The following is a 16761-nucleotide window of genomic DNA, read 5'->3' on the forward strand; positions in this document are numbered from 1 at the left end:
TCTGCCATTGCAAATGCAAATTAGAAGGGAGACGTTTAACAGAGGCCAGGGTAGCGAAAAACAGACCCATGACCACGTTTTGAATGGCTCTGTTTAATAATTGTGTTTAACGGGCTTTAGATTCTGCTGCTGACCTTTTTTTCTTACTGCTCTCTGTTCTCTATAAAACCATTTGCTGAATCCACACCAACATTCTCCTGTGTGACCAGCCCTACCATTGTCTGTTGTTAGCGTGTCCTCACGTCCTGTAGGAACCCTCGCTGCTGCGTCTCACACTTCAAAAAAAATGATGATAAAAAATCAAGAGGGAAATTGGCGCCATAATTAATTGCTTTTTTCAAATATTCACAGATAATTTGTTTTGAGCCGCATTTCTGTCACAGGGACAATGAAAAACTCACTTTGCAGAGCTTAGCTTTTACTTCTTTCCCTTTGTGCTTCACAGCAAAGATAAAGTGGGATGTTGTGTACAAGAACAATGCTTTTCCTTTGTCAATAGAGTCATTCTCTCCTCTCCTCTCCCTCTCCTCCCCTCTCCTCTACTCTCCTCTCTCCTCTCCATCGCTTCCTCAACTCTCCTCCTGTTCTCAGCTAAGGTTTGGTCAAAGTGCCCTCCTACTTTCTTCGCCTGTGCAAATGGGGTCCACTGCATCATCGGACGCTTCCGCTGCAACGGCTTCAGCGACTGTCCTGATGGGAGCGACGAGGACAACTGCAGTAAGTGTCAAATCACAACTTTCAAGTGGAAATGGCCTTTTTAATGGGCCGACACCTTTGTCTTGTTGATTTGGCAACAAAACTCTCCATAGATCTTCCGCATTTCTTCCAAAATGAACAGTTCCAGCTAAACAAAATACATTTTTTGCCCTTTATGACATCACTAGAGACTGACTTCCAGCCTCACACACACTCCCTGAAAAGTGGAGCTAGCAAAAACTTGAAGCTTTTCTTATTTGCTGGGGTTCATTGGCAGGATGGATCGTAGAGACTCATATTAGTGTTGGAAAAAGAACCAAAGAGTTCATTTTTTTTCCTAATAGAAAACCCTCTACAATAAAGGTGAAAGGTGTCCCCAGGCAGCAAGACGCACCAGACAACAAATTCAGTTTAAAAGGGCTCAAGTTGTTCTGACAGTTATTCTTCAGTCGAGAGGTGCAGGGCTTTATAAGACAGAAAGTCATTTCACCACTGAACTACAGAGACCGATATTATGGTTTGAATACGGCAGTAAAGGAAATGGAACCATTAAGAAAGTGAATCAGCCGATTTCAATTAGGACAGCTTCTTCATTTTATGGCGTCCCACTGGACAGAGGTGGTGAGCTAATAAATGAAAAGCCTTCCACACAATTCCTGCCCCCCAGCACTGAAGGTGGAAATATTGATTTATTTATTTTTTTAAACAGTCACCCTGGCATTATGTTTATTTTCACTGCAGCAATGATTGTGCATGTTTAGTTTTGCCACAAACACAAAATGCAGGTGTGGCGGAAGGAGGACGCGGAGAAATGTATTAGCTTCAGCTCGGCTTCAGTTTTTGTAACGTCTGGCTGGCACTTTCCCAGCGTAACAGCATTTCCTGCTATTTTTCACGGCCCTATTATAAGCGTAAAGCGAAAAGGAATATTGTTCTATGAAGAATGTATTATCTGCTCCATTGCCGCCCCTCTTCTCACCATAAAACCCTGCATTTAAAGCAGATGATAACGCTGACTTTTATTGGAACTCCTGACTCGGCACCCCTGGGTCCACCTCTGCCTTGTAGACCGTTTAATAAAAATGTGCACAACGTTGTACACAATGTAGGCACAATTGGAACGAGCAGACACCGCCCCCGTTATCAGGCTGATATAACTTGTCCTTCCACGACCTCTGCGTCGTGCGTCGGGCCAACGACTCGCCATTGTCTGGCAATATTCACGGCCTGCGACGCTCCACAATAGCAAACACGATCTCGCCTTTATGACGGAGCTTAGCTCCCCGCTCCCAAACACAGGCTGCATCATCGCTGTGTAATTGTTTGGATCTTCTCACAAGATAATTCTGACTCACTCAGAAGCAGAGCGGGTGCTTTTTAAGGAGCTCAACTTGATCTTCACTTTTCTTTTCTGTTTAAGTTTTTGCGGCGTCCTCCGGTTAAAGTCCCCACTGGCTCCCATTGTTTTTAGTTTTCTGTTTCTTCTATGAGCGCGTGAAATTGTAATTGCCATGTTTTTCTTCGGCTATCTCTCAATGCCTGAAAAAAAAGTCACAAAGCAACAACAACAAGCTGGTATCATCAAGTCACAGAGAACCTGGTAACTTCTGTTCCAAATCTGAACCGGTGCCTTGATTCCAACCCCAACAGGCAACCCACTCGTCTGCTCCGAGACCCGTTTCAAGTGTCGCAATGGCCACTGTGTGGACCGAAGCTTCTTATGCAACGGCCAGGACAACTGCCAGGACAACAGCGACGAGGAGCTCTGCCTCACAACGGCAGGTGAGTCGGTGATAACAATAAGAACACCGAGCCAGCCGTCAGCTTTCACGCTTCTGATGGTCTTCCAGCGGCTGGCCAGAGTCTGAAACATGTGCTTTACATTATCTGCACTGTTGGCTGATGGACAGTGATCCTTAACTTGAGAAGAACTTGCTAGAACTCTGGCAGAATGAGCGGTGGAATCTATTTGTAATAATGATGTTCAGTGATACGACTGAATCCTCTAGTGTGTGAGTGGTGGCTATGCTTGGCTCTTACTGCATTGCATATGTATTCTTCTTCCAGCCATTGGAGGCATCGTATCTTAGATTGCAGCACAAGATGGATGATGAAATGATCGGTCGTGACATGACTGGCCGCCTTACTTGCTTTTGTGTTATTCCAGAAGTATTTGTCAGTAAATGCCTGCTCAAAAAGAAAAATAGAGGGTCTGCTAATGGAGTGACGAGGTGACGATCACGATTTCAAATCGTGGGTTACGGTTAAAACCAGTCAGTTACCTGGAAATGTAGCGCAAACAAGACGTGTCTCCCCTGAGAGGCACAGCTGTCAGGGAATCCTGGGTTGCGTGCTAGTAGAAGTTGCAGGAGATCATCCTCAGAGTGGAATCTGTCAGAGTGACAGACAGCCTCGCGCTACTGTACTCATGGCCCTTTTATTAACAAGCCTGCCGGGGCTGATGGAAAGGATTCTCCGAGTGCCTCGCTGGAGAAACTTCAGCTGTCTATTTACCGACAACCAACTTTTATCTCTTTTATGTGTACACATAAAACTTTCTGGACTTTTTTAGCGGGTGCGAGCTCTTAACTTTTATAAATCTCTCGCACAAAAATATATTCCGGTACCACGTCAGCTAGCGCCGCTGGCAACTGTTTTGTATTCCAAACTGCAAGTGCGGCTCGTATTTTAGTTATATTTGTATGTGCGGAGGACAAATGACCTAAATGTTCCTCTCGCTTATTTTGCAGCCGTGAAACTTGTGTAGCGCCGAGTCGAGTACAAGCATTAAGGAGGCTGAGCTCCCCGCTGACGTGACCTTCACATCCAATAAGGGAGGAGCTGCTGAGTTGTTTGCAAGGTTGTTTTTTTTTTTCACTTTAGCTTTTCTATTCATTTTTATGATCCTCTGCAGAGTCACGGCACCGCTAGGATTTTAGACACACTCACACACACACACACACACACACACACACATGCAGTCACTCTGTTCTGACTGCACCCCTCCACATAATAAGCAGAGACCTGCAGGTGACAGATAAGGCCGACAATATCCGCAGCGAGCCACCTGAGCGCATCGTCCTCTTCCTCGCTTCCTTTCCGGGCCTCCTCCTTCTCCTCCTCCTCCTCCTCCTCCTCCTCCTCTTCATCCTCCCCCTCCTACTCCTCCTCCTGTGCGTCCTCCTCCTCCGAAATAGAGATCAGGAGGCGTCTCGTCAGCGGACGTGCTATCGCGTCGTTTACAGGCCAGCGTTGGCTTGTCCTGCCCCAGAGGCGTCTCATAATTGGATCGACGGGTGCAGCGCCGTCCTCCTCCTTTCGCAGCCTCCGGTCGTTCCGCTTGTCGTCGCGGCGCCTCGCAAACAATCCGGCTCGCAGAGACGCAAACAGAGTGCGGCACAGGGCGCCGCCGATATCGTTTTATTTGATGGGTAATTGATTTTTGAGACGGCGGAGAGGTGACACAGTGGCAAGACTGGAGAAGGTAACAATGCACAGCCGTCGGGGTACAGAAGAGATAGAAGAGGAGGTGGGGGGGGGGGGGGGGGGGGGAGTTTGTAATGGATAACTGAGATAAAGAAGGGGAAATCACACCACATGAACATAATAAGTAGAGTGGGGGGGCAGCGAAAAGCAATGAATAGAAATGGGCAGAGGGGACGGGGGGGGGGGGGGGGGGAACGGGGGGGGGCGTGAGAGACGAGAGGCAGGTGATTCGCTATAAAGGGCGAGAGGCAAAGACTTAGATGTAAGCGAGCGAGAAGAAAACCTAATCCGGAGAGGATGAGAACAGCTTCCGTCCCCCCCGACCGGCGCTCGGCTCCGGAGGCCTCGCAGATCAACTCCGAGGCAGAGATGGCGTGAAATGTAGCAGCACAGGGCTCCTTTTTTAGCTCTCCGCTCTTCCTGGCTGTGTTGTTGTTGTTGTTGTTGTTGTTGTTGTTGTTGTTGTTGTTGTGTGTGTGTGCGGTGAAGGGACACGTGTTTGCCCCCAGTGGAAAGGGCGGCCTGGCGGTAGACGGTCCAACACTGAGAGGAAACCAAGACAAACACGTCCAATAAGCCATGTGTGATTTGCATTTTGCTTCCAGTCAGATAGCAACACATATGCTGATACCATTACTGGCACTGACATGTATCTAGGTTTGAATTATAATTGCTGTTAAGTGCCAAAAAAACCAAGCACAGCACTTGTTAATTAAGGCCAAAAATAGATTAAAACAAAGTGCATTGGCACCGAGTGCAGCCCAGACTCTGGCTGGGGATCCAGGCGACGACCTCCCAGTCTCTCCTGGTGCACACTCGGCTAAATGCAAGCAGTAAGTTTCAGATTCAATATTTGAAACTTAATTGCTGGGAACGTAAAAAAAAATAAATAAATAAATAAATAAACAAAGTCAGTTTGAATCGACTGAAAGCGATGGGAGAGGACAGGCAGCTGAACGGTCCAGCGGCAACAAGGCTCCTTTCAACTGTGATTGGTCGCCGTCACAACAAAGCAGCCGTCCGTTCATTCCCAGTTCGGCGATGGCGCAGACCAAAATGTGCAATGATGTGTTAAAAATGGAGGCAGACGTGTAGTCATGGTACTGATGAGGAAGTGGAGCGTCAAGCAGCCCTGTGTGCCCTGCGGTGACTCAGCACTGATTGCACATGAAACATCTCCAGATGCCCCACATTCATTGTTCTCAGGGTGAACACACCCAGATGACACAGAGAGTTGGCGAAACACTACGACACTGTTGTAATCTTCTCGCTCGTGACAGCCGTCTCAGTCATCGTGTGCAAGTCCAGCACAAACCACACGATCGTCCACACGCTTCAGCGCCATCTGTCCCGTAGTCAATAAATGAGGCACATCCGTATTGCGCTCGCTGTCCCAGAATGACGAATCGCAAGGTCTGAGTGTGTAGCGAGACAAAAGGGAGGACTCGGCGGCCTCCAGAGGAAACAAAGGTCACGGCGCAGACAATTTCATAGATTCAACGCAACAAAAAAAAAAAAAGCGATAAGCGACGGAGCATTTTCCCAAAGTGTCCGACAACGCCCCCCTCGAGTCTTCAGAAGAAAGCAATTGATTTGAAATGCACACATCAGCGTCTCTCATTAGGCATTAATTAACGCCAGCCCGAGAAAGAGTATCAGATGGCGGTCCGACTGCGGGCGAGAGCGGGGGCGGGCGAGAGCGGGCGGGCGGGCGGGCGATTAATTCTCACATCTCCTCTGTCTGGGAGGAGATTAATCTCTGCCTCTTTCTGAACCGAGCTGAACCGAGCTGAACTTCGCGTCTGCGGGAGGAGAAGTGGCGGAGCGGAGCAGGAGAGAGTGGGAATGATGTAAGTGAGAGTAGAACAAGAGGGCCAGAGGACGGTGACGCTTTCAAAGCCTACGTGCCCTTTTGAAGATGGGATTTTTTTTTTTTCTAGCCTCGCACTGCCATCAAAGGTGTTTATTTTGGCTTGTGTGTATGTTTGTGTGTGTGTGTGTGTGTGTGTGTGTGTGTGTGTGTGTGTGTGTGTGTGTGTAGCCTTTATTCTCTCAGTTAACAACTCATACCGCTACTTGTTAAAAGTTTTTTTGTTCAGTTTTTTCCTTTTTTCTTCCTCCCTGCACTTATAAGTTGGACTTTTATGGGCTTGTATAGCTTCCTTAGGTCGCTTTAGGGAGATTAATGCTTCCGTCTCAGCCTCCCCCTCAGGCTATTTATTTTAATATTGGTGCAATAAATTGGGCCAGTTAAAGGGAGCCAAGTCCTTAAATATGTTAAGGACTCGCAGATTGGGCTGCTCTCTATTCCGCAGGAATTCATTGACAGGCGAGAGACTCCTGTTGGAAAGCAACATGTGTCTCTTAAATGAGCAGATGCTCGGGGTACAGTCGTTTTGCCTGCGGTGGTAACATCGCACCCGGGGGGGGGGGAGGCCGTGTTTGCTCACGACTTTTAATGAGCCAAATACAAATGTGTGTTTCATGCAATCCTGATACACTTCCACGCCAGGGTGCAGTGCTGCTGCGGGGCCATTTTGTCGCAGTGACCCCTCGGAGTGGCAGTCGTCATTGCCGCTGCAAGCCCTCGGAGGACTGTCAGTCAGAGGGAACTGTTGGGCTGCAAACTGACAATTAGCATTAGCCTCCTGCGAGCACGCTGCCAAAACACCAGCGGCTGACCTCAGCCTTGACCTTGGCCTGCTTGAGGAAAATTGAGCCGTCCTAACTAACTGAACACGAGCTCTGAGGTTTTGAGAAAAAGTAAAGAAGCAGCTTCAGTCGAGACTTTTTCACAACAGAGCCGCGGCTCATTATACTTGCCACCGTTGTTTTGTTTTTTTTTCCTCCCCCGAGTCTCACTTTTTCTGCAGCGCCTATCACAAGAATTTGGCAAGAGGCGAGTGTGCGCCCCGCTAAAACATTAGTATGAGCGCCGCCGCAGCATATCCATAACCATCCCCCACTCCCACCACCCCCACCCCCGCCCACAAAAAGCAATTTTAACCTTCTGGTTTTTATGTGCAGCGCTGCTCTGTGAGAAGTCAAATCCCTCATTTGAAACTGGAGGGATGCTCCCGTCCCGCAGAGACTAATCTGCAGCTTTCTGTTTGCTATATCCTCCTCAGGCTTTGTAAGAAGCACTTGATAGATCCACTCGCACCAGGTCCACTGTTTTGCATAAGTGTTGTGTACCCGGCCACCTATCTTCCTTGGCCCTGCCACTTGCTGGGCCGGTAAACAGCCATAATTCAGACGGAGGTGTATATATTGTGACGACCCGTCTCTGTAACTCCGGCCTCTCCATTAGCCGCCTGTAAAACCAGACGCTAATTTATGGTGTCGTCCCCGTATTTTAAGAACAAAGGGATGCCAGAGTGATTAAAACACCTCTTTTCACTGCGGAGTCCTTTTAGCTCGCTAATGGCTTCCCCGCGCCGCCACATCCTCCCCTATTGATCGCCGTCAGACTTTGTGCCGGGGTAATATGGCCGTTATAGATTAGAATGACAAGCTAATCCATGCTGGGTTTTTAGAGGCAGCGATGTGTGCGAGGCCCGAGATGCCGCTGCGTTCATGGCCCTCGTCAGTAGCCCTCAAAGGGGCTGGCATGCAGAGAAAAGGGTGGGCGCGAGCGTGAAATGGTGCCGGGGAAAAGAATGGCAGCAGACTGGGCGGTGGGAGTGGAATGCAACAGCGGCAGCACACCATGCCAACGCACACTTGACAGGCACAAATAGGGAAGGTTGCACATGTCAGTGCCAGCGGAGCAGAACTCTGAAAAAGTTTTTTCTCCTTTCTTTGACAAAGAAAATGAAATAAAATAAAACTTTTGTTTGACTAAGTCGCGCTCTGACACCAGCGCTCGGCAAATCCAATCTGTCAGTCATCTGAAGAGGATTTCTCAACAGTTGCAACAGCAGATGTTGTTTGCTGGCGCTGGCACAGTCGAACTGAAGAGTTTGTAACTTTCCAGTTATGTCGTGTTGATTTTACATCAACACGTTTGTGTCTTCGCTGGGTGTAAATTGAGACTGGTGTTTAGGAACGTTCGCAATCACTCCTGAACAAATAATCCTCATTTTCTATTAAGATCTACAATTGCCTGTAATGAGGGTTGGAGTTTTTATCTATCTCTCTATGTCTATCCATCCATCCATCCATCCATCCATCCATCTGGCTAGTTGTCTGCCTTAATGATAAGGACCAAAATGAACCCTGCAGGTTTTTGATTTTCCGAGACAGACCAGATGAAAGCTGCACAGACATGGGCAGAACATGCAATCTCTGAAACCTTTTTAAACCGTCAAGGGTTTTGGTCCAGACACCTTCCAGCTGTGAGGCACCATGCTGCTCGCCCACTGAGCCCCATGTGCCCCCTTTCCAATGTATTTCATAACCTTTCCATCACACCAGCATCCACCCGCCGCCTCTTGCAGGGGTGTTTTAGAGATATTATCCCCATCAATCCCCGTCCTCATGGACCTATCTGCAGGCGCTGAGCCTGGACATTGCTGTACTTTATTCAGCTTTTTTGCAATACGACGCCTTAATATTCCACGAATCATCAAGTGTGGAGCCGAGCTCCATTTTTCATGTCTCTCTCGCGTGGAGTGTCGCTCTTGTCAGAGCCGCTGTTGTGTTAGGACTCTGTTGTCCTTGGCAGTGGCGGCCGCTCTCAGGGCCACTTACAGACCTACACCACTCATTTCCACGCAGTCGTTGCTGTTCAAGCCCCTGTAAATTAACAAGCGTCCCCCTTCTAAACGCGGCTCTCATGCCGTCACCATGACGATGTTGGTCAAGTGGCGACCTACACCCAAGGCAGGAATTTCAGTGCAAACAAAAGCTGTACTGTTGCTGGTTCAGTTATACTTTCCATGTGAGTGGGTGTTTTTGTTTTTATTTTTTAATCATAATCTCTGATTTTACTACACGTGCACTTGTTTGTCATGTCGTGATAAAATTGTTTGGGTGTCAAACACTTCTTTATTTTATCACACTGACGCCAACAAACAAACGTGATCTCAAAACAGATTAGCTGGTTTTGAAATGCAATGTCCTTACCAGTGAAAATATCGAAAACAAAGGAAAACAACCTGATCGATCAAACTGGTTCGTTTTTAAGCTTTGCATTTGCATCAGTTCAGCCTCAAATCAGCGTCTTACTGTGGCCTCCGCCTTTGAAAGGCCAACCCTCCCCTGGCCCCTAACCACACCTCCAGTGCCATCCTCAACACCGAACTGAGGTTGTTATTTCTCTTTCAGCTGTGATTAAAAAGGTCTCTCTATTCTCCATTGAAGCCTTTTCTTCCCATATCTGCTCCTCACTATTCACCACACACAAGCTATTGTAGACACGTCAACTGCCTCAGTTGGACTGCTGTTAGGAAAGCATCCAGAGAAAGCAAGAGGTGTTGAGGCTGTAATAAAAGGGATATTTCATTTGCAAACACATTTTGGGTCATTTCCATGTGCACTTGGACACCACCAACACATTTTCAATTTTCAAATTGCTTGGTTTAGTATTTTTCAATAAAGTGCCCCTCCCATCTCCCTGGACACCCTCTTCATGTTTGATTCACTTTTAAACTCTCAACAATTCAGCTTATTTTACTTTTATATAGAAATAGAAAGATAGAAACACAAGACAGAAGCAGTATGGCTTCCGGTTTCAACCATTCCGAAGTAACTGTCAGTGACTGCTTCCTAGAACACAACTGAATATCCAGGTATGCTAAGAAAGTTAAATATTTCATGGAAAAAGGACAGAGCCCTCAGGCATTAGAAGGACTTCATCAGCAAAGATGAATGTGTTTCAAAAATGTTTAATGTGAAGTTGGATTAGGTTGTTGAAATAGTGTGTATGGGGCTGGGAGGGCACTATTTTTTTAAATGACCAATTTATATATCCTGATTTCTTTTTTTGAGTCTAGTTTGGCTCTTTGATCTTCATCCGAATTAATGTCTCCCCGAATGAACCAGGCTTTCCAAGCAAACAAACTAGACTTCGACTGAACCTACTCAAAAGTAAATACATAACAAAAGTTAAAATAATCATCTAATGTTCCACATGAACATTCCGATCAGCCCAAAACTAGAACGTGGGTGAGGAATAACATTCTATTGCATTGTAATTGGTACTATTTTCCATGTTTGACGTTTTGCATGGATACATCTTTTGCCTAATAGCGACTGGTGTAGTAAACTATGACAACGAGCTGTGTTGCGCTCGTGTGCATTTACTCCAGAGGCAATAGACAAAAATGGGCGAGCCATTAGCTATCAGTGCTGAACTGATAGACACTCTTGAGTGACGCAAGGGGTGTCAGCCAGCGCTGGCTGTAATGGACAGGGTTATTTTCTGCAAATGCCTTTTTCTGCTAATACTTAAAGTGTGCATTCACCCATGATATGGTGTAGCTGAAGGGGTTGCTCGTCAGACCGGAGCCTTATGGTTGATATAGGGTTTGATAGAATGTGCGGGTGTGTGTGGAGGAGGCAGTGGGGGAGGTGGGGGGGAGGGTGAAGCTGAAAGCCTTCACACAGTGAGTGTGTGTGTGCTGCGAAGGCTTGAGAGTTCGTGTATGTTGGAGTTACATGGAAATGCAAATGGGGAAGGAAGGCGAGTCTTAGGAGGAAACGCTGGAAAAGTGAAAGCCCCCGCGGAGGAGAGAGGCGGGGGGGAAAGATTGCATGTCAGAGATTGTGATAGTTATTTGTCAGGCAACAGGAGGGGAAGGTAAAGTGGATGAAAAAGAGCAGAGGTTTGGGAACAATGAAATAGATGAAGGGAAGGGAGGCGTATGGGAGAGAGCGATACCAAGCTGGAGGGACGCTGATGGAGATGAGGGATTAGCAGGAGTGGCACGGCCATTGAGGGGAAAGGATAAAACCCCTGAGATTCCTTGTGTGGAAAGACGAGAGGAAGGGGGTGGGGAGCGGCAAAGTGGAGGGAAACATGAGGAGGAGGAGGAGGAGGAGGAGGAGGAGGAGGAGGAGAGGTCATGAGGGCTGGTGGATGGACGGCACACTGGAAGAGGAGCTGGGCGAGGGAGAGATAAAGTAAACTGGGAAGGAAAGGAGGTTGAGTGCAGAAACAAGACACATGGGAAGTGACAGGAAACGGCAAAGACGAGTGGACTGACATCATCGGGAGAGCGGACGGTTGTTCATCCAGAGGTGGAATAAAATCCAACACAAAGGATATGAGTCATGAAAAATTAAAATGAAAGCGGTTAATTGTTGGATTTCAGAGATGTAATGGAGGGTGGAGATTAGCCTGGGAGTGCAGCGAAGGTCTTAATCGCTCCTTATTAGCTGCCAATGAAAGATGATGGCGTCTGTGCGTCATCATAAGGAGTGATGGGTTCAAGTGATAGCTATTCAAAGTTTCAGCTGTGAAGTAAAACCCAGTGAAGGGAAGCAGTGGAGGACGAGCGTCCCCTGGCTGCCCTTCACACTTTGCAGTCTGCTGCTTTCTGAACATCTGATGGCCTGCTACACTTTGTTAGGGCAATAGGCCAAACAAGTCTGCTTCGTGCCTGTCTTCATTACTATCAGCATCGTCCTGTGAGCTGGTGAGATGAGACGTCCCGCTGCATATTTTCTCAACTTCCTTCCCTGCGGCTGCTGTACCATCACCCTTAAGTAAACTTTCCACAGATTCGGCGTTCCCCACCTCCCCCGCCCATTTCCCATCACTTCCCTCTCCACCTCCTCCTCCACCTCCCTGCGCTGCCTTGTCTCCTCCTGTCACGGCCTCTCCTCTCTGGCCTCTCTGCTCTGCTCTCACTTCCTCTGGCAGACTGCGCTGCGCTCGCTTTGTTTGGATGGCAGCGGCTTAAATGTAACGCTAGAGATGATAAGAGAGCTCTGTTGCTGCAGTGCTATTTTTTTTTTTTATCATCCCTCCAAACACACACACACACACACACACACACACAAAACACAGTTCTCTTTCTCCCACTTTCTGTCTCCTCCTCTCCAATTCTCTGTCTTTATGTATTTGTCATTGTTTCGGTGCTATCATATGGAGCCCATCATGCCAGCTGGGTGTTTAACAATGCCAGGCAGTGGGAGAACCTGGGGATGAGGAGCGGAAAGAGAGAACAGAGAGGAGCGCGGACACACAAAGAATGGAGGAGATTATTGTGGTGCTGTGGTGTGCGTCACCTTTGGCCCAGCATCTAAGCCGCTTAGTTTGGTGCAGAGAACGTGCACGGTGCAAGGACATGCTCGCCTGCATGGCCAACCAGCTTACACATCTGCAGGAGCGGCTGGTCAGCCGGGTTTCCAGTAGGAATGTTAGAACGTTTCCTCGCTCTGAGAACACAGCCACCTCAGTTATGCTATTCCCCGTGTCGAAGCCAAACGTATTTGTCACTGTATGCACTGCTTAACATCCATTGTGAATTATCAGTATCATCTCCCGTTTATACTTTGGTCTTCCACGACTTGGCTTCATGCTCGATTTTCTTATCTGGCGTCGCATCAAGTCTCAGATAAGCATCGAGGTTGAAGAAAATAGATATTTTTCCCCCTTCTTTTATTATTGAAATGCACAAGATTTGGAAAAATTCTTGATGTGAGTGGTGGACAACAGCACAAGTTTCGCTATAGTACACTTTATATACCTTATATACTCACTTTGTAAGTGGATCATTCAGATCCAGTCGACTACAAGCATGAAAAGCTGCCGTTGCTCCCAAACTGCTCTGAAAAAGCCACGGCAAGAGAAGCTTCGACCGCTAAAAATTGCAAACGGTGGCCGCTGCTAATGGGATTAGCGTGGATGCTGTTACACTTCCATTTTTATAACTCTGTGGTATTTTTTATATAAAAAAAAAAATTACATTAAATACAGCAGAAAGGCTTTCCTCAGTGGACGACATTGTTCCGCTTGACTCTGGGGGCGCTTTGGCGAGTTGTGTTAAACACTGCAGTGCACAATGGCCAGCGCACGGGGGGATGACACACTGCTATATTCATGCAGTGGCAAACCTGCTTGTTGCACTTGAATGTGATTGGCTGGTAGTTTGCTGTCACCTTTCAGGTTTTGGGGCTGCACTTTCCAAATGTTCTCCGTGGGCTTTTTACCAGATGGATCTGTGAAACGAAACCAAAGGATTGAGAAACAGTTTCCGCCTGGTGTGCCGAGCTCATTGTCAGCGACATGCACTGCTTATTGAAGTACCCAGTTTTGATGCCACTTTCATCTCTTTGCCTGCAGCGTGAACAGCCACGCACGCTGATAGTGTTTCTGGCCGACGACTGTGTGCCAGAAAATGTCTTTCAAAAAATGTTGACGTGACAAAAATGGTTACATTCTGTCGGATTGAAGTAGTGTTGGCAATCTGCTCGCACCCACTGAAATAACTGCCATCACTGGTTCAACTATGTTTTTGTCACTGTATTGCTGGATGCAATATGCAATACATCCGAAACTGCAGGCGTGTTGTGTTTAGAGAATTGTGTGAATAACACACAACCGACTGTGCTGAGTACATTTTCGTTACGGTCCTTTTGTGGTGCAAATTGTTTCAATCTCACTGGCAGTTCGGTCCTTTCATTGTGACTGTAATGTGCTTCTTAATCATATATATGTACAGTAAGTATGTAGAAGTGCTGCTGTATTGGTGGTTTTTATTCAGCCCTTGCACAGAAGATCCAAGCTCTGTCTTGCTCCTCAGAAATGACTCTGAGTAATGTTTTATAGCTGCTAGCCCAGTTTCTCACTGCAGCTCCGACGCTCCACTGGGAGACCTTTTTAGAACTGTTTGTATTCTAATGTTATGAAGAGCTCGGGGCTGCGTTTTGCTTTGACTTGGCCTTCCCACTCTCCTCCAATAGTAATACATTTGATGGTTCTCTCCAGGAATGTCTTGAAATATTAGAAGACTTCCTCGACACAGGGCTCATTAATGCAGCACTACGAGTACAAATTGCTGAAATTCATCTAAGCTCAAATGTTTAAATCCACTGAAAAGCATGATTTAATTTATTTTGGCTTAATATCTAACTTTACTTTCAGACTTCATCACTTTATCACAGGCAATATTTAATGTTTAATATTAACATTAAACCCTTTGTGACTTAATTCACGTCAGTTGTATTTTCACGAGGACTGAAAATTTCCTTTTTCGGGGTGTTTATTTGAATGAAAAAACACAACCGACACTGGTTGAATGATGTTTTTTTTTCCCCCAGCTCGTCTAGTAATGCAAAACAAGACACTGCTACATTTCCTACATTTATCTCAACTTCTTTTATTGGCTTTGTCACCAGCAAAAAAAAAAAAAACAAACATCTGTTTTTGAATGAGACAATATTAATAACGGAGTGTTAATTAAGAAAAACGCAGCATATGGGAGCGACGAGGTTTGCACGTGTAATTCCCGGAGCCCAGGGAGTTTGCATGTTGTCCCTGTGTGTGTTGTTGCTCTCACTTGTCCAGTGTGTAGCCTTGTCCTTGCCCCAAGGCTGGGTTAGGCCGCAGCAGGATGGATGGATGCATGGATGGATAGATGGATAGATGGATGGAACATATATGAATATTCAGATGGTGTATTGTAAGCCGCTAAGCTTGAGTTGGCTTTATATATATATATATATATGTATATATATATGTATATATATATATATATATATATATATATATATATATATATATATATATATATATATATATATATATATATATATATGTATATATATATATATATGTATGCAGATGACACAGATTGATACAGGCATGTTTTGCTACACTGGTGAGAGCTTTTTTTCCCCTTGCACACTTGATAATTGGTTTATAATTGATTCCTGTGCCTGCAATCATATCTGTGTGTGTAGTTGTTGTCCCCACTTCCACAACTTTCTCAATATCGCACCTTATCAAAACCCCCTTCCCTTCGCAGCATCACATGACTCTCGTCTTGCCGCGGATGATGCATGGCCGGTGGCTTCGGTATTAATTAGGTGGGCGCGAGGCTGACTTGCCAGCGCCTGATGTGTGGTCTGCTTCCACCGCAGCTGAGGAGATTGTGTTTCTGCGCCGCGGAATATGAGGCCGACGCCGGGCGCTGATGGATGGTGTAATGAATAAATGTGCATATCTGCAAAAAGCGTTAATTACAACGATGGAAGGGGTGCACGGTGAGGAGGGATCGGTTACACTGGCAGTGATGTGGGTGTATGATAACGCAGCCGGGGCTGATATTGACTCGGAGGAGCCCATTAATGGGGCTGTCTCGCCTGTGGAGAGGCTCCTGCTGTGGTTGGGGGTTGGGAGGCTGTTGGGGTGGCGGAAGGGGCAGAAAGCGTTGGATAATAGAAATAAAGAAAAATTGATCGTTTTTAATACAGAGCGTGGAAGACAGACAAAGCAAACGTTCAGCTTTCAGAGGAAATGGAGGCGCTGATTTCAGGCAAAGAGTGAAAAGTAGGTGATAGTGTGCAAGTAATCTGTGCAGTGAGAGGATAGCAGGAAAAAAAAGTCTGTTGTTCCTCTCTCTCACTTATAAAGGTTAAACACCCACTGAGTCTCGCCGCTTTAACTCAGCCAATAAGCCGCAGGGGTCCCTTTGCATACAGAGTATAGACTGTATAATTAAATGCATGCATAATTGATTTTAGAAGGCTTTGATGGAAGTCAGCTGCGTTGTCTTGAAGCTCGTGCCCTTCAGCAGCAAGGCCAGTGGCTTTTGTTTCCTCCTGGTACTCGGACCTGTTGGGTCGTCATCAGCTGGATGGAGTCCAAATGGTCCCAGTGACGCAATACTCTTTTTCCCTCTCTCAATTAGCGCAGATACAAATTGGAACAATAACATATCAGCAATCCAGATCTTGACGTATTGCAACATGACCTCCTTAGTGTGTGTGAAGATACATCAGCGATGGTCTGGAAATCTGCCGGCGCCTGTAGTGGAAGCACAGAGGTCAGGCAATCCTCGGCGCTGTGAGTCATACGTCTTTGAAAATGTGACAGTGGCGCATTTTAATAATGCAATTCCTCATGCTAATCAATGCGTTCATTGTGCTAATGAGCGCCTGCTTCCTCTTCCTTGCTAAATGCTCTCTCTCTCTCTCTCTCTCTCTCTCTCTCTCTCTCTCTCTCTCTCTCTCTCTCTCTCTCTAACAGTAGCTGGAGTTGTCTGGAACCCAACAGTCAGCCGCTTCGACCTGGGTTCATGCTGCATTCCACTCAAATCAAACCAGAATAGTCCAATTGAATTAAAAAACTCTGCCCAGACCCAAATGCTTCAGACTTTGGATTCGGGTTCTTCGCCTTCTGTCGGCGTGCATTGCAAAATAGTTGACTTCTGTTATCCAGTACAGTTCCCCTTCCTGGGTTGGCTGCAGAGTCACACCGCAGGCTGTTGTGAGTGAAAGCAACAGGTCACTTATTAAAGCAGGTGATAAAAAAAACAGTGGGTTGTTTGCCAACAATTTAAACAGGTTTCCAGTACATCAGTTAAATCTCGCACTCTTGTTGCCAGCAGACACAAGAAAATGTTCAGGGGGAGAAAAGGCGGATCAGACCGAGCGAAGGAATGTGACGCTGTGATATCCGGGGAATAC

General features: G+C 46.6%; 1 protein-coding gene across 1 annotated transcript in view; it reads left to right on the forward strand.

Moving 5' to 3' along the window:
• Window positions 1–16761, forward strand: part of ldlrad3 (low density lipoprotein receptor class A domain containing 3) — a 64388-nt gene that overhangs the window by 32852 nt on the left and 14775 nt on the right. Inside the window, exons 3-4 of the mRNA XM_076050218.1 lie at window positions 592–717; window positions 2347–2478. Coding sequence (XP_075906333.1) covers window positions 592–717; window positions 2347–2478 — 258 coding nt within the window. The remainder of the gene's footprint in view (window positions 1–591; window positions 718–2346; window positions 2479–16761) is intronic.

Source organism: Nelusetta ayraudi, unplaced genomic scaffold, assembly GCF_046127955.1.
Source record: "Nelusetta ayraudi isolate G7.1 ecotype Tasmania unplaced genomic scaffold, CSIRO-AGI_Nayr_v1 ptg000125l, whole genome shotgun sequence".
Classification (NCBI taxonomy): Eukaryota; Metazoa; Chordata; class Actinopteri; order Tetraodontiformes; family Monacanthidae; genus Nelusetta; species Nelusetta ayraudi.